The sequence below is a fragment of the Pongo abelii genome, chromosome 8 (genome assembly GCF_028885655.2).
Source record: "Pongo abelii isolate AG06213 chromosome 8, NHGRI_mPonAbe1-v2.0_pri, whole genome shotgun sequence".
In the NCBI taxonomy this organism is placed as follows: domain Eukaryota; kingdom Metazoa; phylum Chordata; class Mammalia; order Primates; family Hominidae; genus Pongo; species Pongo abelii.
In genome coordinates, this window is record NC_071993.2 from 1105837 (window position 1) to 1131906 (window position 26070).

A 26070-nucleotide genomic window follows, 5' to 3' on the forward strand; every position below is an offset into this window, starting at 1 on the left:
GAGAGGAAAATAGGACTTCTTGTTTGTTTGTTTGTTTGTTAATAGACGGAGTCTGTTTCTGTCGCCCAGGCTGGAGTGCAGTGGCACGATCTCGGCTCACTGCAACCTCTGCCTCCTGGGTTCGAGCAATTCTCCTGCCTCAGCCTCCCTAGTAGCTGGGATTACAGGCGCCCGCCACCACGCCTGGTTAATTTTTGTATTTTTAGTAGAGATGGGGTTTTACCATGTTGGTTGGACTGGTCTTGAGCTCCTAACCTCAGGTGATCCCCCTGCCTCAGCCTACCAAAGTGCTGGGATTATAGGTGTGAGCCATCACGTCTGGCCAGGACAACGTTTTTAAGAAGAAGCTTGAGATTGGAAAGCTAATTCCTTGACTCTGAGGCTGGAATGGGAGCAGGCAGCAGTCACGACCATGTGTAGAGATCTTTATGGCAGCCTGGGTCTGTTCTGGGGGCATCACACGCATTAAACTGCTCCGTCTTGACATCAGGTCAGCGTTTATTCTGCCAGCTCCGTCAGTGATAGCGTCAGTGATAGCCACAGTAATACAGACCTCCCGGCGGTCAGTGGCTGAACACAGCACTGTGTTGCTGCTGCATCAGGGTGTAGCAGGCTCTGAGCTGGGCCCCCACGAGCTCCGCCACATGGGCCTGACCCTGCTGCAGGCCAGCTCATTGGTGAGGAAGATGCTGCAGCTCGGGGCGCGCTGCTTCCCATGCATGTTAGCTTGGATGTAGTGCTCCCTGACGTCCACCAGATGCAGAGGGGCCCCATAGCAAAGCCCTGGCTGGACCTGGGCCCGCCACCTGGCAACACTGTGCAGGGCGGGGCAGAGGGGCCGCATGACTGCCCTGCTGTTCCTCATGAGAATTCACTGGAAGTGCAGTTGGAGGCCTAGAGGACAGGAGGAGCAAGACGATCTCACTCCTGCACCTGCAGTGCTTTCCTAAGCTTTTTGCTTAGAAAAGTTTCAAGCCTACATAAAAACCAACAGAGCAGTACACTGTACCCACAAACCCTTCACCTAGGTTCGCCTGTTGTATTGCAGCACTGCTGTCTCTCTTTACACATGTGTACACACCTCTGTCTGAAACACACGCCCACTAGCCCTTCACCTAGGTTCACCTGTTGTATTGCAGCACCGCTCTCTTTACACACGTGTACACACCGCTGTCTGTAACACACAACACGCACTACCCTGTCACCTAGGTTCGCCTGTTGTATTGCAGCACTGCTCTCTTTACACATGTGTACACGCCTCTTTCTGAAACACACGCCCACTTCCCCTTCACCTAGGTTCGCCTGTTGTTGTATTGCAGCACTGCTGTCTCTCTTTACACATGTGTACACACCTGTCTGTAACAGACATGCCCACTTATCCTTCACCTAGGTTCGCCTGTTGTTGTATTGCAGCACTGCTGTCTCTGTAGATGTGTACACAGCTCTCTCTATAACACACACTTGTATATTTTCTTCGGCTGAGCCCTTTGAAAGGAAAACTCCAGCATGCATTTTCTAAGAATAAGGATGTTCTCCTAATACAGTACCATTGTTCAAATAAGAAAATTAGTAAAAATTCTATGGCATCCTTTATCTGGTCCATATTTAAATTTACTCAGTTCTCCCCAAAATGTCTTTGATACTTTTTTTAGAGCTAGGATTTAATGAGGATTCTCTCATCACATTTAGATATTATGTCCTTTGGCTTCTTTTAATCTAGAATGGTCCTTCCCCCATTTTTTATTACTTTTTAGGATATTGAGTTTTTTGGTGAAGAATCCAAGCCTGCTCTTTTGTAGAATGCCCCTCATTTTGCATTTTTCTTATGACTTCCTTTAAAGTGCCCCTCTGCTGTGCTATTGGTGTGCTGAAGCGCTCCTGTGGTTAAGATGGCGTCTGCAGGTCTGCCTGCCAGAGGTGCTCTCCTGTTTCAAATAGTGAAGCGACACTATTCCACAGATGTTAATTCCCCAGTGACCTTTCCTTGGTCCAGGGCCTCAGCTCATTGTTATGTTGAGTCCTGCAGAAGGGGATCTTTGTAATTCTGTCTACACTGGTTAGTTGGCACTGTGTTTTTTGAGTGTTGGCGAGCATATAGACATCTGCACTTTGTTGGTGTTGGTGGTTGTGATCCCTGTGGTTGCTTTGGTTTTGGCTTCTGAGTGCCCCCCACCACCCCACTGTGGGACCTGCAGGGCCCTGAGTGCCACCATCCTGGCACAGCTCCCCGCCCCAGGCTGGGACGACCCAGCAGCTCTCACTGCATTGACTCACACAGAAATCTGTCAGAGCTTTGAGAACTGGGTGAAGGAGGGTAGTTTTGTGTCTAGAGAGCAGGGCAGCTTCCTGTGTGCTTCCGATATGGGGGTTGCAGGGATAGGCCAGTGTGCCCTGCCGTGCGTGTCCCCTTTGAGGGCAGGATGGAAAGGCCGAAGAATTCTGTCCAGAGGAGGACGCAGTGGAGCCAGGGCTTGGTGAGTTGCTGGTTTGTGCCAGGCACTGTTGGAGCCCCTGGCATCACCCCAGTTCAGAGAGAGAAACCGAGGCATGAGGAGGCCAGGTGGTTTGCTGAGGGTTTGGCTCTAGGGGGTCATTCCAGAGCAGTCCCTCCTGGTGCCTTCAGGGTGCCTCTTGTGTTATTTAAGACCTTTCTAGTCCTGTATTGTCTCTGTTCAGTTGCCATATTTAATTGGAAGATTTTATTTTTGTTTTGTGTAAAGAGAAAAGTTTTTGTATTTATATCACCACAGTTGATGGCAAGTGCATGTTTTCGCTTCTAAGGCTGTTGCAACCATGTAGTCTTGGCCATTTGACTGTGAGGTGTAGTCAATGCTGGTGGCATCTTTAAAATATCTGCTTGGGCTGGGCGCGGTGGCTAACGCCTGTAATCCCAGCACTTTGGGGATCACCTGAGGTTGGGAGTTTGAGACCAGTTTGACCAACATGGAGAGACTCTGTCTCTACTAAAAATACAAAATTAGCCAGGTGTGGTGGCGCACGCCTGTAATCTCAGGTACTTGGGAGGCTGAGGCAGGAGAATCTCTTGAACCTGGGAGGTGAAGGTTGCAGTGAGCCGAGATGCCGCCGTTGCATTCCAGCCTGGGCAATGAGTGAAACTCCAAACTCTGTCTCAGAAAAAAAAAAATCTGGTTAATTTGTGGTACATTTTTGCAGTTAGTGGATACATGAAACAATGGTTGTTTTTTAGAGAGCTGTACTTATGAAGAATGTAGTAACTGTTATGAAGGAGTTCTTATTAATGTGGACCTATGAATACAGCTTCCTAGGGTTTATGTCTTCCTATTGGAATCAGGTGTGGGGGTGGAGTGTGTAATTCCCGTGTGCCCTTTTTCCCACGTGGGTCTTCCAAGCTGTAGGCTGTGCTTCCATTCACCTGAACTGTGGGGATGAGGTGAACGTGGACCAGACCTGCCCTGGCCATGCGTACTCAGATCGTTTATGCTTTCTTTTTTCTTACTCAAATTATCATGAACTAGCATATATTGTTGATGTGTACATCCAAAAATACGTTTTGAAAAGATCTCTCTTTGGTGCTAATTTTGTTGCTGTGTCGGGGTGAGTCCGCTGGGCTCTTGGACATTCAGCTTCCCCTCACCGGCCTGGCGCTTGCTCAGCTGTGCTCATGCAGGAGGAGGGCTTGGTCAGCAGGTGGAGCCGTGGACGCCTTTATTGAACACAAACTCGTCCTTCCTGACATCAGATCAGCTGTAAGCCTTTAGACATGCCTCATAATGAGAAAAGCAGGAAATGAGTCATTTTACAAAAATGTTTCATCTGAGGTGTCTTAGTACACTTGCCTTTGTCTCTGGCATGGGTTTTGTAGGTTCGAGCCAATACGACAAATAAAACCTACAGAGTGCGTGATCCTTACAAATGTGTAGAGCTGTGCATCCCTGCCACAACACACCTGGGTGAGCTCCTGGCAGTGCGGGTTTAGTTCCTGAGATGTGCGTCCGCGCCACCGCACACCTGGGTGAGGGCCTCAGTGCGGGTTTAGTTCCTGAGATGTGCGTCCGCGCCACCGCACACCTGGGTGCGGGCCTCAGTGCGGGTTTAGTTCCTTAAGATGTGCGTCCGCGCCGCAGCATACCTGGGTGAGCTCCTGGCAGTGCGGGTGTAGTTCCTGAGATGTGCGTCCGCGCCGCCGCACACCTGGGTGAGGGCCTCAGTGCGGGTTTAGTTCCTGAGATGTGCGTCCGCGCCACCGCACACCTGGGTGAGGGCCCACGTGCGGCTTTAGTTCTTGACTAAGAGGTGCATCCACGCCACAGCAGAAGTGCGGGCTTAGTTCCTGAGATGTGCACCCGAGCCACAGTACACCTGGGTGACTACCAGAGTGCGGGTTTAGGTCCTGAGATGTGCATCGGCGCCACAGCACACCTGGGTGAGGTCCGGGGTGCGGGTTTAGTTCCTAAGAGGAATGGCCAGGTTGTGTGTGTGTTTTTAGTTTGATCACTTGTCTGGGACGTTCTGAACATGACTTGTAAGAGCACACCCTGGGTCTCCTGCCTTCCCTGCCACCATGTCATTCTGAGGGATCCTCTGCTCCAGGGGCTTCTCTGCAGTGGCCACGGCATTGCCAAGGACATCCGTAAGCCTCCGATGCGTGTCCAGTGTGTTAGCGCCCAGACCCATGGGGCCTGGCACCCTGATAGGTGGGAATGTTCGCCCAGGGCCTGGCCTGAGGCCTGCAGGACTATCTGCTCATCCAGGAAGTAGCTCTGTCGGTTTTCCAGGGTGATCCTGATTTCTTTTCACTAGTTCTTTTCGTGAGCATTGAAAGCAAAAGTCAGACACGTGTTCTTAGAAGTTTGCTGTTCTTGTTGATGTAGGCTGGAAAGTTATATGCAGGATGTTTTTAGTGATATCCCTTAAACAGAGGCAGTATTTCTTCAACATATGTGACTAAAAATACCCGTTGTCACGTAATTTATATTAACATGATGTGGAATGTGCTTTTCAAAGTTTTATCTTAGGGCGTATTTTCACTTGTAGCAACTAAGCATAAATTCTTTAGTATAGTATATTAGAATCTAATGTTTTTTATAATGTAAATAATTAACTGTCTTGTTAAGGTGAATTGCTGTATATTGGGTTTTCTTAAGGCAAGAAGTAGCTCTAAAGGCTTAAGGGTAACTGGCCCAGTTTTGTGATCCAGTTTTCAGGAGAGATTTTTCCCCACTTTCATTTTTTTCTTGCTGTAATCCCCATACTTTTACTTGCATTCTGTACCTTTTTGAAAGACTGGAATTTGAGTTCCAGCGCTTCACTGTAAGAAAGAAAAGCGTAGCGAAATGGGTCCCCTGAAACGTGTGGTCATTACCTTTGCTGGATGGGGATGGAGCTCTGTGCTGTGAGCTGCGGAAGGCTTTGATCCTACGTGTTTAGAAGGACCAGTCGCCTTTTTCTTTTGATGTGTCTTATTTCTTTTCACTCTGTGTTATGGCATCTCTGTATTATAGCAGGAATTTTACCATGATAGTACTTAGTTGGCGTAACTGTGTGGCTGTTTTTATTTGACTGTTTGTTAGTGACCCAGCGTGTACTGATTTATATGAAAAGCAATTTTAGATACTTCATATAGCAGAAATGTGAAGTTGTAGTATGTGTTGTTCTTAGAAATAATAAAAAGGCTTAATTTGAAAATTTCAGTGTGTTACAGGAATTCAGCTGTTGGTAGCTATTTCTCTCTCTTTTTTTTTTGAGACAGAGTCTCGCTCTGTTGCCCAGGCTGGAGTGCAGTGGCGCAATCTCGGCTCACTGCAACCTCCACCTCCTGAGTTGAAGCGATTCCCCTGCCTCAGCCTCCCGAGTAGCTGGGACTACAGGCACGTGCCTTGGTGGCTATTTCTTATACCTTGTTTGATTGCACTCTGTAGATTGATGTTTTTTACAAATGAAGGTCTGTGGAGCCCAGCCCTGGCCGAGCAGGTCTGTTGGTGCCAGTTTTCCAACAGCATGTGCTCACTTCCTGCCTCTCTCTCACATTTTGGCCATTCTCACAATATTTCTTACTTTTTCGTTGTGATTATGTGAGGGTGGTCAGTGACTTTTGCTGTAACTGTTATAATTGGTTTTGAGGCCCTGGGAACCTTGCCCATAGAAGACAGTGAACTTAGTCGATAAATCGTTGTGTGTTCCGACTGCCCCACTAACTGGCCATTCCTTCGTCTCTCATCTTCTCCTAAGGCCTCTGACTCCCTGAGTGAGACACAACACTATTGAAATTAGGTCAATTAACATCCCTATAGCAGCCTCTCAGTGTTGAAATGAAGAGTTGCCTGTCCCTCACTTGAAAGCTGGAAATGACGAAGCTTAGTGAGGAAGATGTGTCGAAGGCAGAGAGGCTGAAAGCTGGGCGTCCTGCACCCGACAGCCAGGTTCTGAATGCAAAGGAAAAGTTCTGGAAGGAAAGTAAAACTGCTACTCCAGTGAACACACGAATGATAAGAACACAATCCTAATCCTGATATGAAGGAAGTTTGAGTGGTCTGGATTGATTAAACCAGCCGCAACATTCCCTTTAGCCAAAGCCTAATCCAGAGCAGGGCCCTGACTCGTCAATCCTGTGAGGGCTTAGAGAGGTGAGGGAGCTGCGGAAGAAAAGCTGGAAGCTGGCAGAGGTTGGTTTATGAGGTTTAAGGAAGGAAGCCGTGTCCATAACATGAGAGTGCAAGGTGAAGCAGCAAGTGCTGATGGAGAAGCTGCAGCAGGTTCTCCAGAAGATCCAGCTGAGATCATCAATGAAGATGACTGTGTTTAATAACAGATTTTCAGTGTAGACAAAACAGCCTTCTGTTAAAGAAGATGCCATCTAGAACTTTCCTAGCTAGAGAAGAGAAGTCACTGCCTGGCTTTAAAGGACAGACTGATGCTCTTGTGAGGGGCTAGTACAGCTGGTGACTTATAGTTGAAGCCAGTGCCCATTTACCATTCTGAAAGTCCTGGGGCCCTTAAGAATGATGTGAAACCTACTCTGCCTGTGCTCTATAAATGGATCACCAAAGGCTGGATGAGAGCACATCTGTTTACACCATGGTTTCTGAATATTTTAAGCCTATTGTTGAGGCTACTGCTCAGGAAAAAAGATTTTTTCAAAATTGTCCTGCTTATTGACAGTGCACCTAAGGGCTCTGACGGAGATGTACAAGGAGATGAATGGTGTTTTCATGCCTGGTAACACAACCCCCATTCTGCAGCCCATGGTTCAAGGACTCATTTTGACTTTCGAGTCTTATTATTTAAAAAATACACTTCATAAGGCTATAGCTGCCATAGATAGTGATTCCTCTGATGGACCTTGGCAACGTCAATTGAGCACCTTCTGGAAAGGATTTATCATTCTGGTCGCCATTCAGAACACTTGTGATTCATGGGAGAAGGTCAAAATGTCACAGGAATTTGAGAGACATTGAGGGGTTCAAGGCTTCAATGGAGAAAGTCACTGCAGGTGTGGTGGAAACAGGAAGATAACTAGGATTAGAAGTGGATCCTGAAGATGGGACTGAATTGCTACAATCTCATGATAAACTTGAATGGACGAGGAACTGCTTCTTATGGATGAGCAAAGAGTGGTTTCTTGAGTGGGAATGTACTCTTGGTGAAGATGCTGTGACCATTGTTTAAATGACAGCAAAGGATTTTGAATATTCCATAAACTTCAGTGGTAAAGCAGTGGTAGGATTTGAGAGGACTGACTCCAGTTTTGAAGTTCAATTGTGGGTAAAAATTGCCTTTTTTTTTTTTTGAGATGGGAGTCTCACCCTGTTGCCTAGGCTATAGTGCAGTGGTGCTATCTTGGCTCACTGCAGCCTCCACCTCCCAGGTTCAAACGATTCTTCTGCCTCAGCCTCCCAAGTAGCTGGGATTACAGGCACCTGCCACCATGCCTGGCTAATTTTTACATTTTTAGTAGAGACAGGGTTTCATCATGTTGGCCAAGCTGGTCTCAAACTGCTAACCTCAAATGATCCACCTGCCTTGGCCTCCCAAAGTGCTGGGATTACAGGCATGAGCCACCATGCCTGGCCCCAGTAAAATGCTTTTAAACAGCATCACATGCGGTAGGGAAATCTTTTGTAAAAGGAGGAATCAATTGCTATAGCAGACTCTATTGCTGTCCTATTTTAAGAAATTGCCCCAGCCTTCAGCAGCCACCACCCTGATCAGTCAGCAGCCATCAGCATCGAGGCAGGACCCTCCACCAGCAAAAAGATTATGACTCACCAAAGGCTCAGATGACTGTTAGTGTTTTTTAGTGGTAAAACTTATCTTACTTAAGAAATGCACATTGCGTTTTTAGTGGTAATGTGGTTGCTCACTTAACAGACTACAGGATGGTGTGGCTATGGCTTCTGTATGCACCGGAAAACCAGACAGCTCTTGTGATCCGCCGTACTGCAATCTTCACCTCACAGCGTGGTCTGGAATGAACGGAACCCGCAGAAGCTCCGAGATTGCCTGTGTTTGTCCTAACCACCAGGAGCTGCAGCTGGAAGTCAGTGCTTTTCACTTGAACTAAGTTCTTTTCCGTTCGCGTGTTTTTCACCCGGCAGTGTCATTCCATAAGCCTGGCCCTCTCCTGGCTGCTGCATTCCCTTGCACACACCCAGGGGGCTGAACCCACACGCAGGCCATTCCAGCGTCGGCCCTCACTGTGCAGACCGTGGGTGAATAGATGTGCCTGCAAGAGGCTTTTGCTGTCATGACATTTGCCTGTTTAGATCTCAGCCTCAGCCCTCAGACCCCCCTCAGCACACCCCAGTCCCGTAGAGTTTTTCTCCCCTCCCCATCTCCCTTTTTTGTTTGTTTTTTTTATTGTTGTTATTTTGGTTGCTATAAAAAGGAGCTGACAGGCAAGGCGTCACTGGCCATTAAGCCTCCTCTGTGGGTGGCGGGTGGCTCTGCCTTGTGCCGGGCTGGCAGTGTTTGCAATGCGGATAAACTTCAGCATTGAAAAAAATAGGAGATCATCTCAACATGGATGCAATATTTGAGGATGCAAAGTTTTTTTGTTTTCTTCCTTTTTAATTCTTTACAAACGATTTTAACTTTATTCCCAAAATGTGGTCTTTGGTGCTTTCTTCTAAAGAAAACAAAACACACATCTAACCAAACAAAATTTTAAAAAATCAGTTGAGAAATTATAATGATCACTTTGAAGTGATGACATGTTTGTGTGCTTTTATTTCCAAACACCTGGGAGAGAGATTTGGTACTAAACACTGAGTTCTAGATTGTGTGCTCAGAAAGGTAAACACAGTTTTGCACCTTGTGTCATGGTGTTAACAGTTTTCTTTATGCTTTTAAAGGGAAAAGATATTTGGAAATTGACATTTTGAACTGGATGATGGGGTGGTCTTGGGTGTTTCCTGTGTATTAGTTAGTGAATGTTTTGTCTTGTGACCACAGAAACTGCCAAGGAGACGTTAGCAGATACAGTGCGCAGCTGGGCACACCTAGGCCCAGTGGTTCTTTCTGTGCAAAGGAGAATCCTTGTCTCTTACCAGCAGAGCAGCACTGGCCGTGCCACCACTTGCAGAGCTGCCGTTCCATCTGCCCCTCTCAGTGTCCTGTGCTATGAACCTAACAGTAACTTCCTGAGCCAGTCCCTTGTTGATGCATGTTTTTAAATTTTTATTGGTTTATTTTTTTGAGACAGGGCCTCACCCTCTCACCTAGGCTAGACTGCAGTGGCATGATCATGGCTCCTGGGCTCAAGTGATCCTCCCACCTCACCCTCCTGAGTAGCAGGGACTACAGGGCTGTGCCACCACTCCCTGCTAATGTTTGTATTTTTTGTAGAGACGGAGTCTCACCATGTTGCTTAGGCTGCTCTCGAAATCTTGGCCTCAAGTGATCCTCTTGCCTCAGCCTCCAAAGTGCTGGGATTACAGGCATGACCCACTGAGCCTGGCTGCCTGTTGATGCGTTTTAAAGTTGCTTCCAAGTTAGAATATTGTTTTTAAAAGTGAGAAGAGATTTAGTGTATCTCTGTTTTACCCTTTTAAAGTTCCTCATTTAAGAAGGGCTACTCAGGAACTCATAAATAAGGACTTAAGGAAATGATTGCGTTTGAATCGCTTTACTCGACAGCTTTGTTTCGGCCTGTCAGATTCTGTCACTTTTCTTTGAGATGACTGTAAGACAGCTATCAGGCTATTGACACATACTCAAAACTTCCTAACTGTGAGGTACTTCAGGACAGACTCCAGAGACAGGTGGGGGTGTCTGAGTCCACAAGTCAGCAGAAACCAGCATGATACGCAGAGCGGGCAGCGTGGGGGAGGGGTGGCTGCCTAAAGCGTCAGCTGACGTTTGGAAAAGATGGTGGTGACCATGCTGTGTGCGTGGCCACTGCAGAGCCAGGGCCCGGGTGGCATGTGAGCCTCTTATCAGCATCTGCACTGCGTGCACTCAGCCACCCTCAGCCAGCTCTGCCTGAAGTGCCTGCACACATCTGAGCCGCGTGCACTCAGCCACCCTCAGCCAGCCCTGCTTGAAGTCCCTGCACACATCTGCGCTGCATGCACTCAGCCACCCTCAGCCAGCTCTGCCTGAAGTCCCTGCACGCTTCTGAGCTGCAGGGTTTCTGGTGCTCAGCAGCAGAGCAGAGAAACACTTCATTTAACACCGTCTTTGGAGAGCACGATGTTCCACAGAAGCGATTTCTCCAATGATCCCTCAAGAACCAACACTTTGTAAAAAAAGACTATTTCGTGTGTGTGTGTAAGAGAGGGACATACCAGCGCTTTAGGAGTGTGCACGCACTGCCACACTGCCTCCCTACCCTGATGGTCCCGCAGCCTGGGCGTTACTGTTTGTCTCTGTTGTGTGTTTTGTTTCAGCTTCTCTGGAAGTCAGTTGTTGCTTTTTGCCATTTTTGGTGCTGGTTTCTAATGCTGTTTCTCACTCAATCCCACTGATTTCTCTTACTTACTTCTCCTGAACATTCTAAAACTGATACGTAGAAATGAAAATGAACCCTGAATAAAAGACTAAGGGCCATTCCTATGAAGAAAAAACATGAGTGCATGGGCGTTAGGAATTTCTTCTATATACCAGAAAGCCATGCTGCAAAACAAGTTAAGAGCATATATTTGGAAAATACATCTGTATAGGCTCCTGCAGATGCAGTAGTTGTAAGAAACGGTCTCTGTCCTTAGTAGCCTTGACATTCTAGCATGATAAGATCAGTACACGAGACAGAGCAGAGCAAGAGAACACAGAGCTGAGTGCTGTTACTGAGTCCAGGCAGCACAGGTCAGTGCTTCTGTAATGGGTCTTCTTTCTTTGTGTCATAGCCAAGGTGAAGCTCTTCAGCTAGCAGAAGAGTGTTCTCACTGTGCCCCCATAGCTCATGGACTTGATCTTTAGAATCTTATTTTTGGCCGGGTGAGGTGGTCAGGTTATACTGAACTAAATGTTTTCTTTGAATAGTCTGTGGAAAGGTTCTTACTAACTCAGTTAGTCAAATCTTAGGGAGGCTTTAGCATAGTCTGAAGTCACTTTAGAAGCCCTTCTCTGTGGGCCGTGGTAAACACAGATATTGCAGAGGCTTCTTGTAGCTTTGCTGTGGTGCCTGTTGGCAGCACTTCCAGGCCTTAGGGTGCTGTTGTGCGCCTAACACTGCTGACCTTATAATATAAGTGGCCAGTCACTTGCCCCCTTCGCTGGGAGGAGGGAGGTGTCACTGGAGTGACTTTACCTCCTCCTCTGCTGCACACTGTCTCACGAGGAGTGGGTCCTGCACACAGCCAGTGCTTAATAAATATTTGTTGCATGAACAGTTCTGTAGTGCAGCCCTTATCAGTGACTTAATTGGGAAATCTCTCATTATTTCTGCCGAGAGGGGTTTGGGGAGTAGCATGGCCCCATGAGACTATTGAGGTAGAACTATGCATTAGGAGAACTGACTTCTCCAGGGAACAATTGAATTTGAAATTCTGAAAAAGAATCACATGTGATACATACTTGATTTTTGCTTTGATTGATTTTTATCTTAAGGGTCCACTTTTTTGGGCGGTAGCCATCAAGGAGTATTTAGAAATGTGTCTTATTTGAATGTGACTTTTCCGTTTTTTGGTCAGTCCTCTGAGTTCGTCAAATGAATGCTTGTGTGAGTTCTTGAATTCCAAAAGGCGTGGGTGATGAGAAAGGCCGGGATGGAGCTTCGGAGACCCCGAGTGTGCATTTGGGCTGCCTGGCTGTGAAGAGAAGACCTGATTAATGTCTTAGGAGTTGGATTTCATGCAGATAGCTTGGAAATTGCAGGAAGGGCTCTGATGACTCCGAACACAATGCAGCTACCCCACGTCTTCCCTTGCGCTGTGAAGTGCCGTCTCCGAGGGGCACCCGGGGGTCCTGGCTGGCTTGTTGGGGTGTCCTTTGGTTACTTACTCAGGGCACTGTTTTAAAGTCAGGACTGTTGGCAACACAGGTGTTGTACTTTTATATCAGCGCTGTAATAGAACAGTTGACCTGCCAAAGTAATAAAGTAATAAAGCCACAGTGGTGCCTGTTTCACAGCTGTTCATTTTTAAAGATCTGTTCTCGGTACCTTGACTGAGAAGCCTGGGTTCCAAGGAAGGGGCTGCCGTCCAGAGGCCTCCCCCTCACGCACCCTTGCTCTCTGTGGACACACAGGCGTGCTCCTCAGATGTAAACACATTACCTTGAGGAAGCTGCGTTTTAAAAATAGGAAAGGAAACGATCGTCAGTGTTTGATGTCGTGCCGGAAAAGCACTCCCATCAGCGCTTTGTGGCCCAGTGTTTTCCACATGGTGTCTTCTTTTCCTTAGCAGTGAAATTTCGGCAGATTGTTACGCAGAAGTGGTTCTGTGTCTCTGTGTGACTGGGAGACAGCTGTTCGTCCTAATGAGGATGCCAGCTTCGCGGCGTTTCCGCTGATGGAGACCCGCGGAGGGAGCGGAATGTTCCAGACCAGGCAGTGGTGTGCGGCGAGGAGGTGCTGCACTGTCAGCTGGAGGAGCACGCTCGGCTGCCCCACACGACAAGATAAATGAGTTTGCCGGGGTTTGGCAGCATTGGAACCATTTCCAGTGCACGGCCGTGCGCGCCAGCCTCCCCGTGGGACCTGTGGGCTGAGGGTGCCTTGGAAACTGCTGCCTCTTTGCCAGTTCTTTTTTCTTTTGATGTCCGACAATACTTGTCAGGATTGTGATTTATTAAAAACCTAATGTCTTTTAGCGTTTCATTAACATGGAGTTAGGCGATCTTTTGTTGAGCCTTTTTTCCTATTAATTTAGCAGAATGTTCACTGAAACTTAACTTGGCCAAACCTCCTGAAGACTCCAGTTCAAAGAGAAGTTGGGGGCACCTCTCCTCTCGCTCTTCCAGGCTCTCCCAGCAGCCGGAGTCCTCTAAGCCTCATTGTAACCTTCTCACTGAAGCGTGGCGGCGTCTGATTTATAGTCAAGCCCTCACGTTGTTCTTTATTTTTTTAGATGAAGACTCTGGAGGAGTTACTGGGTTGATTTTGCAGTCTCTCTTCTCTGCCCATGCTGCTCTCGTAACCCGTGCTGCTCTCGTTACCCGGGCTGGGCGTTTGCTTGTGTCCTGCCCCGTGTGATGCCGTGGTTTCCAGTCGGGCAGTTTCCCCCCAGGAGACAGTGTTTGTTGTCACCCCTGGGGAGGGGTCTGCTCTAGTTTCTAATGTGCCTGGGCAGGGCGGCTGCTACATCCACAGGCCAGGATGCTGCACCACAGGGAAGGGCCCCGAGCAGACATCAGGTCCTAGCGGGGGAATAAGTGTCAGCAAATGTGCACCACAGCTGTGGGCACCACGACCAGGCCTTTGAGAAGGCAGATGTGAAAACGGTTGCCGCCACATCATCCCGACTGTGTTCCGGGGCCTCGGTGTCGGAGCGTGTTGCCAGGTGTTGTTGACACACCTTGATTCTCAGTAGCTTTGCTGTACTTCGATGCTATTTTTAAAAACCTTGTCTTAATGCAGTGGAACTTAGACTTAATTAGAACTCAGCTGGTGTCCACTAAATGAGGAGGATTTTCATAAATGGGCTTGGTGACTGGATGGTGTTTCTCTCATCCAGGGCTGCATAGAGCATGAAATCCCATGTCACGGTACAGCTTCAGTGGCTGGGACAACTGGTATTTAACTGGACTCCAGAGTTCCAAGCGATTTTGATGGACCAGATCTCGGTGAGGGTAGATGTGGAAACCAAGCTTTTGGTCCACGTTAAATTAGTGATTTGTGATGACCAGAGGACACTTCCTTCATGGATAGGTGGAAATTCACGTGCTTATCATCTCGTAGGTATCTCAGCCGCTTCAGTGAGGGGTGAGGCGGGTTTTGAGCCCCTGTACAGAGTGACCCCAGTTTTTGTGCCCTGGGAGACAGTGTAGGGGTCAAGCCTGTGTCTCTCTGAGAAGGCACTGCCCCTGCATCTCAGGATCTGCCCACTCTGCCCTGAAGTCAGACCATGTCTTTTCTGGGTGGGCCACTCATGCCCAGTCGCATGGCGAGCATGGGGACCCACCCCAGCCCTGAGCCAGGCAGGACACGCAGCCCCCTGGCCGTTGCTGAAGACAGCGGTGGATCATGCCTGGATTGTGTGCCCTTAGCTCACAGGGAAAGTAAGGTTTTTATCCCATTCTTTTTACTGAACTTTGCCAGTGAGCAAAGAGGTGATTCAATTTTCTTCTTCAAATGTCATTTTATTATTTGAGTTCTAAATACCTTCTGGCAAGTGCCAGAGACTTTCCTTTGATCACTGGTTAAGGTAGTCACCCCAGCCACTGCCAGCACGGCCTCAGCTGGTGAGGACATGGTTTCCTCTGCAGATTTTGCCTGCGTTTCTTCAGTGATTCTCAGTGCAATTCAAGTGATAACATCCTTTGTTTATATGTTTAATCCAATTTTACCATTAGTAAGAGTATTTAATATACTTAGCACCATGTCAAACACTTTTTTTTACATTTCAAAAGAAAAGTTTATGAAAGAGTTTAACATAAACTGATGAAACCTTTCTTCCCCCTCTCTTCTTGTTTTTATGGTACTTTTCATCTTTAGGGCATGGGTCTTCCATCTTAGCCATTTCAGGGCCTCTTCAGTTCCTCGAGCCTCTCCCTGAGGGCCACATATTTCAACACATTTGAATTAAAAAGAAAACTATTAATTATTATTTTGGATTTATAGAAGCAGGTTCTAAGAGTGGTTGTGATGTTGAATTTTTCTCCTCAAACTTTTTAAGATAGAGATTGTGGTTAAATATACATAATATGAAACTTACTATTTTAGCTGTTTTGATGTGTGTATTTCAGTGGCATTAAATCAATTCACATTGTTGTACAACCACAGCACTATTTCCTGTGCTTTTTCATTATCTCAAATGGAAACTCTGCACTTGTGAAACTATTCATGCCCATCCCCCAGACCCCGAGAACCTCTGTTCTACTTCCTGTGTCTATTAATTTGCCTAGTCCAGGGATCTTAGATGAGGGAGATTCTTGAAAGTTCATTCATGTCATAGCATGTGTTAGAGTTCCTTTTTTACGACTGAATAATATTCCATTGTGTGTACACGCCGCATTAAATCCATCTGCTGATGGACATGTGGGTTGTTTGCACCTCTTTGGCCGTTGTCAGTAATGCTACTGTGAACGCTGGTGTGTGGGGCTTCTTGGCTGTTTGTATCTCTTCTTTGGGAAGATGTTGATCCAAGTCCTTTGTCCGTGTTTGAATTGTTGAGTTGTCAGAGTGTTTTTCTCTAACTCCTGTGTTATGATTACATTGATTGAGAGTTGTTGTTGGAATGAATTTCTTTTAAATTCCTTTAAATTCTCTGCTATAGACCAAGATATGTTATGATTACATTGATTGACAGTTGTTGTTGGAATGGATTTTTTAAATTCTCTGCCATAGACCCAGATGTGTAGACATTTGGGCGTGTTCTGTCCAACCCTACTTTCTGTAACCTCTTTGCGTTCCGTTGCCTGGAGATGTGGAATAGAGTAGAATGGACTGTGTGTTTCTAATCCACTGGGAAGAAATCAGTTGTCCTTTTCTTGCACTGGTGGAGAGGCTTTGGGAGACGGTAGCAGTTTGTAGGGGAGAGAGCTGTGAGTTTGTGCTTCTCCGACCTCCTTCCCACCCACTTAGTCAGGGTTGTGTGTGGGGTGTGGTGTCGCGTCCTGCACCTGCTGTTGCATCTGACTCTGTGCCTTTGCTCGTAGCACTGTGACTTCTGCCGTGTTCACCGTGGGAGACAACGTGGTTTCAGGCAGCGATGACCGCACGGTGAAAGTCTGGGACTTGAAAAATATGAGATCCCCCATTGCAACTATTCGCACGGACTCTGCCATTAACAGGTAAAGTCAAACTGTTGGTTAAGTAAGTGGCTTAGTTTGATGGGAAAGGGTTGATTGTGATTTCATGTTTTATTCATGGAGGTTTAATTGATAGAACCCCGGGAACAATGGTTTAGGCTCCTTTGTCCTCTAATGCAGTTTCAGTATTCCATGAAAACTTAAACTAACTTAGCCTAAAACCAGGTTGGATCAGTGAGATTTGTAAGAATGAGAATGACCCGTTTGTGGCAGATATGCAGGGCTTCTCTTGACTTCTTGTGAGGATTGGTCTTGTGTCTGGGTGGGTCTGGTTCTACCATTGAGCAGTGTGTGTGTGTGTGTATTGTGTGTATGTGCATGGGGTCTGTGTGATCTTGTAGCTACGTGTGAGTAACTTGGTCTCTTTTGAATACCGTAAGCAGGTGGTCCACACAGTGTGTTCATGTAGTCGGCCTTGAAGTGTGAATAATACGGAACCTCCTGCTTCATTGTCTGTCAACTCAAAAACTTACAGTGTCACTGTTTCGTGCACAACCCACTTTTACTTCTTCTTTGCAGGATCAATGTATGTGTTGGCCAAAAAATCATAGCCCTCCCCCATGACAACCGACAAGTGAGACTGTTTGATATGTCAGGAGTGCGCCTGGCGCGGCTTCCCCGGAGCAGCCGACAGGTAACAGCACGGTTGGTGTGCATACGCAGGGCATGGTGGAGGAGGACGGGTAGAGATATTTTACATTCTCATTTTCTTACTAAGTCTTTGCATGCTAAGTTTTCCTTGGAAATGCTTGAGCTGTATTTAGAGTTCATAAAATTTAAAATTGAAGAAGTAGAGTTGTACACCCAAGTTATTCCACACCTACTTCAGTGTTTTTTTTTTTTTTTTTTTTTTTTTTTGCTGTTGAGATGGAGTTTTGCTCTTGTTGCCCAGGCTGGAGTGCAGTGGCATGATCTCACGGCAACCTCTGTCTCCCGGGTTCAAGCAATCCTTCTGCCTCAGCCTCAGCCTCCCGAGTAGCTGAGATTACAGGCATGCGCCACCACGCCTGGCTAATTTTGTTAGGCTGGTTAGTTGGTCAGGCTGGTCTTGAACTCCTGACCTCAGGTGATCTGCCCTCCTCGGCCTCCCAAAGTGCTAGGATTACAGGCGTGAGCCACCGCACCCAGCCCAGTGTTCTTAATACCATGATCGGTTTTTAAGTTTAAAAATAAAGAAAACATGCAGTTCCTCTGTTTCACAGCCACGCTGAACGAGCTCTTTGGTGCACGTGTTAGTGGTGGTGGCTCTCTAGGGAAGCAGTCGTAGATGTCTGCAGTTGTGTCTGTGCAGATCGGAAGTGTTGAGTGGGCATTGTGGCCAGGCAGAAGCTGGGTTGGTTGTAGGCTGTGGGGGTCTTTAAGGTGGGACCTCTTCCACCTCCAGCCAGAAAAACACGTTTCTATGGCAGGCTGTTGCAACAGGAAGAAATCTATTTAAATGTTAGTTTCTTGTTAGTGAAGGGTTGTTCCTTGCTAACTTCGGAAGACGGCGGAGGGAGTTTCTCGCTATGTGCTGTTCAGCCCACCCGTCCTGGTTGCCTGGAAGGCGCAAAGAGAATCGAGACTCCACGGCACCCGCACAGATGCAGAGGCCCAGGGGGCCTGGGGGCCAGTGTTCAGATTTCCTGGCGACTCTGATGTGCTCTGCAGTCGGGCCTCACTGTAATGTGGGTGGCGTTTGCTGTTGGCTCTCCCCCGGGAGGTCACAGGGGCAGCTGCTCTGCGCAGAAGCTCCCTGTGGTCAGCGGCTGGTCGTGGTGGCTCACGCCTGTAATCATAGTACTTTGGGAGGCCAAGGCGGGCAGATCACGAGGTTATGAGATCGAGACCATCCTGACTAACAGGGTGAAACCCTGTCTCTACTAAAAATACAAAAAAATTAGCCAGGCGTGGTGGCGGGCACCTGTAGTCCCAGCTACTCAGGAGGCTGAGGCAGGAGAATAGCGTGAACCCGGGAGGCGGAGGTTGCAGTGAGCTGAGATCGCACCACTGCACTCCAGCCTGGGCGACAGAGCGAGACTCCGTCTCAAAAAAAAAAAAAAAAAACAACTCCCTGTGGTTGAGGCAGCGTCTCCCCAGCCTTGTGCGTAATGGTGCCCCCCCACAGAGGATCCCTCTTTCCTGTCGTCTTTTGATTTTGTTGGAGTACTGTCTGGATACCTGTGTGAGTAAATGGATTTGTTCCCGAGGCCTCCTGTGGCTGCACAGGGCCACATGCCTGCCGGCAGCTCGGGTGGCCCCCTCAGTGCCTCAGTGCCTCTGTGTCTCCTTCTGTGGACACCAGCTCATGGCTCGTGGGCTGCAGCTGCTCTGCACGGGGTGTGAGCCTCAGAAACTGCAGGCAGGCCGGGTGGTCAGGGAGGCACGTGCGAAAGTGGGGGTTCTCTCAGAGCAGCAACACCTTTTCTTCAAGTGGCACAGACTTTCTGGAAATGAGCTTCCCTGAGACCAGGTGTCTCTTCAGTCCCCTTCCTGGCATGAGAGTGCACTGTTTGAAGTTAATTATTGAGTTTTTACTCCTCGATACACATCAAAATAGTGGAGTAGAAAAATTTCATGAAATTAGAGTAACTAAAATATGCTTCACAACCCCTAACACAGCCATAAATTGCTTGTCCTGGGGAAGCTTTTCATGTTTTGTTAACAGCTGAGTATCACTCGTGTCCTCTCAGCTGCATCTTACACACAGTAGAATGTTCTCTTTTCAGCGTGCCTGTGTGGATTGTAAAATTTCTGTGCAACATGTAAAATTTGCATTTTGAAGCACAAATTTATGAGAACTATTTGTTTATGACTGTGAACTATGACTTTATTACTTTGAGAGTATTTTCCCTCAGAAAAACGGAATTCTGAATGGTTCTTCTTGGCCCTAATTCTGTGTAGACAGTTTTATTTTCAGTTATCTGTGAACATTCAACTTTGTTGATGTTGTAGGATTCTGTTGTGCCTGGGTTTATTCCCTCCTAAAGTGGTATGTGAAATAGATTTATTTTTAAGATTAATGAATGTGATTTAACTTTATTTAGAACTTGTAGCACCTCTTCAGATAAATAAATGTGGTTTTCAGTGTCACAGAACCCTGCTGGAAATCACTGACTTATACTGTTCTTACTTCTTCAGCTGACCGACTTGAAAAAGAGAAAACAAAACACTTATTTGAGCCTTTAAGTAGTGGAGTGAAAGGGACTGATTGAAAATATTTCCCTGTAGTGTTGGAGTAGGTGTCACTTCCCAGTGTGAGTTTTGGGAAAGTGAGCTTGGTGGAGAGTCAGGAGGTCCGAGGTCAGGGTTCCTGTGAAGAGCAGGCTCATTGGACGCGAGGGTCCCTGCACGAGGGTCTCTGTGATGTGGAGGCTCACGGGGCACGAGGGTCCCTATGAAGTGGGTGCTCACGGGGCGCGAGGGTCCCTGCATGAGGGTCTCTGTGAAGTGGAGGCTCACGGAGTGTGAGGGTCCCTGTGACGTGGAGGCTCACGGGGCTCAAGGATCCTCGTGAAGTGGAGGCCCACGGGGCCCCGTGCTGAGCGTCCTGGAGCACATCACGTGCACTGGGGCTCACGACGGCATGGCGCATCTTCAGGGTGCATCTGCTTCCTGGGTGGCGATGCTGTGGGCACATGAGAGATGGAAATCCCATGGGAGCTCTACCGGAGGTGAAAGCCTGGCTGGCTTTCTTCTGGAAGCTCTTTGTCTTTGGCACTTCTGCAGCGAATGCCTTGAGTTTCACTGTGAAGAGCTCTTGCCCACAGCCTTGGTTTTACCTCCAGTTAGTGGATGCATTGCTGCTTCCTTTTTTGTGCCTTTTGTAACCCTTTGTTATGTGGTCTTTCTTAAAATCATTTTATTTTTCTGGCCTTTTGTGGATCTCTCTCCAGATGTATAAATAGCTATTGTGGTTCTCTCTCCAGATCTATAAATAGCATATTTATAGGTGAATATTTTGCAGGAAAATTTTATGCCATTCTATGAGTGTTTCTTAATCTGTCAGCTTCACTTAATACTGACTCACTCTTGTACCTGATGCTGTAACAGCAACGTATGAGAGCTGTTGTGTAATTTAGAAAATGCAGATGGGTGCTAAGGCACTGCTTACAGATATTCTAAATGTTGGCTAAGAGCCTGCATCTGCTACATACATATACACCGATATGCTATTGCTCTGTCACATATTTTGCAGTAACTTTTCCAACATGCTGATGTTTAACTGGAATTGCTGAAGATGGCAGGAATCTACCTAAAAAGCCATTTATTTATCCTTGTTTTATATGACACCAAATGTATTTTTCTAGTTCTTTTATTACTGAAGTCAATTATTTGTTAAAATGCAATTTGAAGTCTTTGAGTGAATATCATTTAATTTACCCCTAAATATCTCCTAGCTTCATTTATTCAAAAGTTTCACATTGATCATTTATTTATTATTTTGTCTGACTGTAATCTTACTCATTTTCTTAAAGAAGGACTCATACAGTGCTTTTGGGGCAGGTTCCACCAACCCTTGTGCTCACTGGTGTCTTGGCGTCACTCATCTTGGCCTGGCTGCACGTCCTGGCCGCTCTGCCGTGCTCGGCGGTCCATGCTTGGTGTTCCATGCTCGGTGGTCCTGCTCAGTGGTCTGTGCTTGGCGGTCCATGTTCTATGGTCCATGGGGTGCTCGGTGGTCCGTGCTCGGCGGCGGTTGGTGCTCGGCAGTCCGTGATCTGTGGTCCATGCACAGCGGTCCGTGATCTGTGGTCCATGCTTGGTGGTCCGTGCTCGGCGATCCGTGGGACTAATCCTGCACACCATGTTGTTTTCCTGTAACTTTTGTACTTTGAGTGATGTGGTTATTCATTTCACTGAGGTCTGATAAATCTTACTTTCGGGAATAATGCACTGATTTTGGTTTGTTTGATCATCCCTAGGGCCACAGGAGAATGGTGTGCTGCTCGGCATGGAGCGAAGACCACCCCGTGTGCAATCTGTTCACCTGTGGGTTTGACCGGCAAGCCATTGGTTGGAACATCAACATCCCTGCATTGCTACAAGAAAAATAAGGACACCGGCAGTCCTTAGTTTCACTGTTTGCCAGCACAGACCTTTGATGGGTGCAGGCTTTTCTGCGTATTAATCAGCCATTTTTGTGAGAGTTTGACCCTGGGAAGGGTGCTTTGTATATGTTCTTTTCATATAGTGCCCAGCTTGCATGAAATGTACAGAGAAATGTGTGGTCGTATTTTTTACTTTTGTCTTATATATATATGTATATTGGGTCCTCTGGGCAGTAGAGGCGAAGCTCACCTCCCATGTAGCACATGAAATGCTTGTGAGTTGTTGACATTGGACAGGTGACTAGTAGGGCATTACATTTGTGTGAATTAAATGTGAACTTCTGTATTACGTTGTGGCATCGGCAGTCCTGCGTTCCCTGGAGTAACTGTACGTATCTGCCTGTGCTGGGAAGACTGTGGGGCTGCCTGTGTTGGCTGGCGACCAGCAGGATCGCTCCAGGATTTTGTGTTTACCTCGCGTGAAGTTCAGCACGTGCTGTTGTGTAGTCAGCTTCCACTCTAATTTCTGTTACAGTTCTGCAAAGGTAACCTGGAGTTTAGAAGTTAAAAAAAAGCATGGGACGTTGGATTTGCACCATTTGGAGTTTCTTTAGGAAAGAAAAGTTTTCTGCTTTTTTATAGAAAATCATTTCAATCTCCCGAGGTCTCATGCTAGCAAATTTTGAAATAGGATTCTAATCACCGATTTCAAATATTAAGCAAAATGTAAAGCACTTTAATTTATAGCTATGGTTATAAACAGGTTTTAGATGTTTCAAATGACTTGTCCACTGAATGTGACTTGACCTTGATAAGAGGCCCTGCCGCCTGTACACAGAGCCCAGTTAATTCTCTGCACCTCGGTTGTGTGCTTCCGAATGGGCTCACTCCCGTGGTGGTGTTTGAGAGCCAACAACACTACCTCAGAGACGGGTCTTTGGGAAACTTTGGGTCTCACTGTTGCCTGGCTGGAGCACTTTGGTTTATAGCTGGAATACTGAGTTCAGTTCAGAAGGCAGGAAAGACAGTCACACCGACGTGTCCTGAAGGTGTAGGCTCTCCACTTAGGCGCACAAGCTGACGGCTGCAGCCAGCAGGCCCCGGTGATGAGACACTTCCAGGTCCTGTGGTGGGGACGCCTCTCAGTGCCAGTCCTGCCACTGCTGAGGGAGCCTGGTGTTCTTGCCTTCTTGGAAATTACTGCTCACCTGGTATGTTAATGTTTCTTGCTGAGTTACAGTTTTGATAAAGAGGCTCTCATTTCCTGCGTCTTGTATTTTCAATACGTCCACCTGGAGGCTCACCACTTGGAGAGACACAGGAAGGTAATATTTACAGCTGTCACGTGACATCCCCAGGTCTTTGTGTTTTGCCCTGTTTTACAGTGAGGTAGGAGGGAACCCATCTGGGGACTGGTAGATGCAGGTGCAGTAGGACGTGGGACTTTCGGACCCGTCCTTTGGTGCAGCTCACCAGGGATGGGAGGCACCTCCCTACTTGGGCCTTCAGGAGCTGGTCCAAGGGGCTTCGAATCTAAGTCATCCAGAATGACTCTGAAATGACTGACAGCCCCGGGCCCAAGAAAAACCGATAACCACCTCAGATGGATCTGACGTGGCTAAGGGACAAACAGCAAATATTTCAGTCATTTTGATTTTACAAATAAAAAATGTGTTGTGTTTTTGTCCAACATTATTTCCTGACTGCACTGTTCTGAGAACGGAGTCCACCTGGTCCCTCTGGTTGATTAGAATCTCAGGTTTCAGCTCCTGCTGTCCTGAGCGAACTTGCCTGATGCAGGGCTGTGCTGTGTCCAGATGTTGCTGGGGCCTCACTTTTTCTCTTGGCTGGAGGTCCAATTGCCAGAGCCTCCCACACTGCACATGCGAAGGTCTGAGCCCAGGGCAGCTTCCAGGGCCACTGCACAGGCCACCTGCTTGGGTCCCTCGGAGTTTAGTTTGAAAGTCTGGGTGTCTTAGGATGATGGTTAGGAACATTGAAAAATGGCTGCAAATAGCCAAATCAAACTTAAGAACAAGATCTCTGCCAGATTAAACATTTTTGAAGCTTTTAAAAATCAATATTCCTAGTGGCCATTGAGTTCCAGGCACACTGGTGCCCTTTACTGCCACAGCTGCTCACCTTCTCTGGCAAACTGGAGGGACCTCAGAAACTGGACTCCTACATGTCCTTGGGGGCGCAGCCCTGTGGTGCTCAGGCAGAGCTCTCAGGAGCCGGGGCACCTTGCTGTTCGCTGCTGTGTCGTCTTCTAATGTGAGCTCATCCACTGCTGCTGCAGCGTGGTAATCAGGAGTCACAGACAAGATCGGGGATGGTGTGTGTGTGTGCGTGTGCACGTGTGTGTGGCTAAATTAAGTCATACTGTCAACCACATGTGATCTCGTCTGAAACAGTGTTTGGAAGTGGGAACAGTTTTGTCCTGTATGCTGATGTGTCCAGAATTTCATTTAATGATAGACGGAAAATGTGTGGTTACTGAAAAGTGTGTATCGATTCAGAATTTCATAAGAGCCATGCTGTTGGGCAAAGCAACTCTTTTTCAACCACTGCTCATCAGTTTCTGTAGAGACAAAAACTCTGTACATATTTTGGAATCTGAAGAATCCTATGTAAATCATTTGTTACTTAAATCTGTGAAAAACATGTTTCTTTGGAGGAAAATGTATGCATTTATAAGTGTTCTGTGGAATCAGTTTTTATTGTATCAATATAATTGTCTCTAAGTGTTGAGTGTCTTCATTGCAATATGAAATTCATTAAAATGTCCATGTTCCGTAATTACTATTATAAAAGCTTTGTGTTATTGGGAGTCTTATTATTTTTATAGTTTTTCATGTTTTGCTTTGGTGAAACATTGTGAATGACTATATAAACATCACGATGACCTAGAAATTGAACAAATATAATATTGGTCACTCGAAAAATTTTTAGACTTAAAAAGTCAATTGTGTTTTCTGTCTATCTCTTATGCTAACATTAAACAATACATAATTATGTTGCTTCATCCCTCATCAGGACCCCGAAAACTTCCAAAAGGGTTAACAATTTGACATAATTTTTCGTAAAGTTCCTCAGTATAATAAAATGCTCATACTGTTCTCATTGCAGTAAGCTTGTTTGAAAGTTAAAAAAAAATACAGTTACAGAAAGTAGGTGCCATTTTCTGTGGGAGAATGCAAACCAGGTTGGGAGTGGCTCCTGGGGCCTCCTGGTGCATGGCCATGTCTCACCCACGTGCGGAGGCTGAGGCTGTGGCTGAGGCCATGGCTGAAGCCGAGGCCGAGGCTGAGACCAGGACTGGTGCTGTGGCTGTGGCTGAGGCTGAGGCCTAGGTTGGGGCTGATGCTGAGGCGGAGGCTTTGGTTGAGGCTGTGGCCGAGGCTGAGACCAGGGCTGTGGCTGTGGTGGTGGTGGTGGCTGAGGCTGAGGCTGAGGCGGAGGCGGAGGTGGAGGTGGTGGCTGAGGCTGAGGCTGTGGCTGTGGCTGAGGCTGAGGTTGCTGCAGTCTCAGCAGATGGAGAGGCTGGGAGAGTTCTTGAGCAGATAGTGACTCCTTCACACTGGCGATGCCACTGCCTAAGCTGCGTTGGCGCTGGGAGTATCTTCACACCCAGAAAGGCAGACCATTTCTCCACTGGTTACTTAACTTTCTCACCTTCCTCCTTAAATAGCCTGAGATTATTGTCTAAATTTCATAATGTTACATCTTCAGTGAATTTAAAAGTTTGTGCTCCATTAGTATCCAGAATCCAGATAGAAATGCTTACACATTGCGGTGATTTCACCAAAACGCCAGGGCACTGGTCTCCCTTACTATCCATAGGTTTACTGTTTTTCCCTAATAACTTAGAATTTAAAAAATTATGCTAAAATTTGGGAACACCTGAATTTATTATATGTAACATATACAATTCATCTTATAGTGGGAAGAAGCTGAAAATGAAATTAGCTAAAAGTCTTGTGTGTTTTTTTTTTTAAATTAAAACAATTTTTTTTGAGACAGGGTCTCACTGTGTTGTCTAGGCTGGTCTCGAACTCCTAAGCTCAAGCAATTGCTCACCTTTGCCTCCCAAAGTGCTAGGATTATAGGCTTGAGCCACCACGCCTGGCCAAAAGTCTTGTGTAATTTAAAATTAATTTTAGTAGAATATCTTTTATTAAGCAGCTTTTGGTCAAAATGAAAATGAACTAAGCAGGTTCATTGGAGACGCAGGAGCTCTGTGTGGAAGTCAAGCGAGAGTTTCCTGGGGCCTCTTGGTTTGTGGGCCGAGTGGAGAATAGTGAGGAGCTGCCTTGGGTATCAGGTCATGGAGGCTTCTCTGAGGTTAGTCAAGGCACCAGGAAGTGGTGGGGAGAGTTCCCAGTGAGCAGAGTGCCATAAGCAAAAACAAGGTGAGCTTGGCACACTTCAGGTGCTGAGATAAGAGTGTGACCAGAGTGCAGGTGAAAGGTGGTGGCCCTGGGGGGCTGAGGTGACATGCAGGCACCGTCTCACACAGAAGCTCTGGGGAAGAGTGTGGATTTCATCCTCTGCACCTGAAAGGGTGAAGATCAGAAGTGGGGAGACTGCCCAGTCATCCAGGTGAAGGATGTTGGTTGCTCGGGCTGTTGTTGGCAGTAGGATGGAGAAA

The 26070-nt window shown here is 47.0% G+C and overlaps 1 protein-coding gene across 13 annotated transcripts in view; it reads left to right on the forward strand.

Annotated features, from left to right (window-relative positions):
* Positions 1-24232, forward strand: part of WDR37 (WD repeat domain 37) — a 69607-nt gene extending 45375 nt beyond the window's left edge. For 10 of the 13 annotated variants that reach the window (XM_063727007.1, XM_063727006.1, XM_063727005.1 and 7 more), the window contains 3 exon segments: positions 16237-16371; positions 16909-17023; positions 21294-24232. In XM_063727007.1, coding sequence (XP_063583077.1) covers positions 16237-16371; positions 16909-17023; positions 21294-21425 — 382 coding nt within the window. In that variant the 3' untranslated portion in view covers positions 21426-24232. 13 annotated transcript variants of the gene reach the window in all.
* The last annotated feature ends 1838 nt before the right edge of the window (positions 24233-26070 follow it).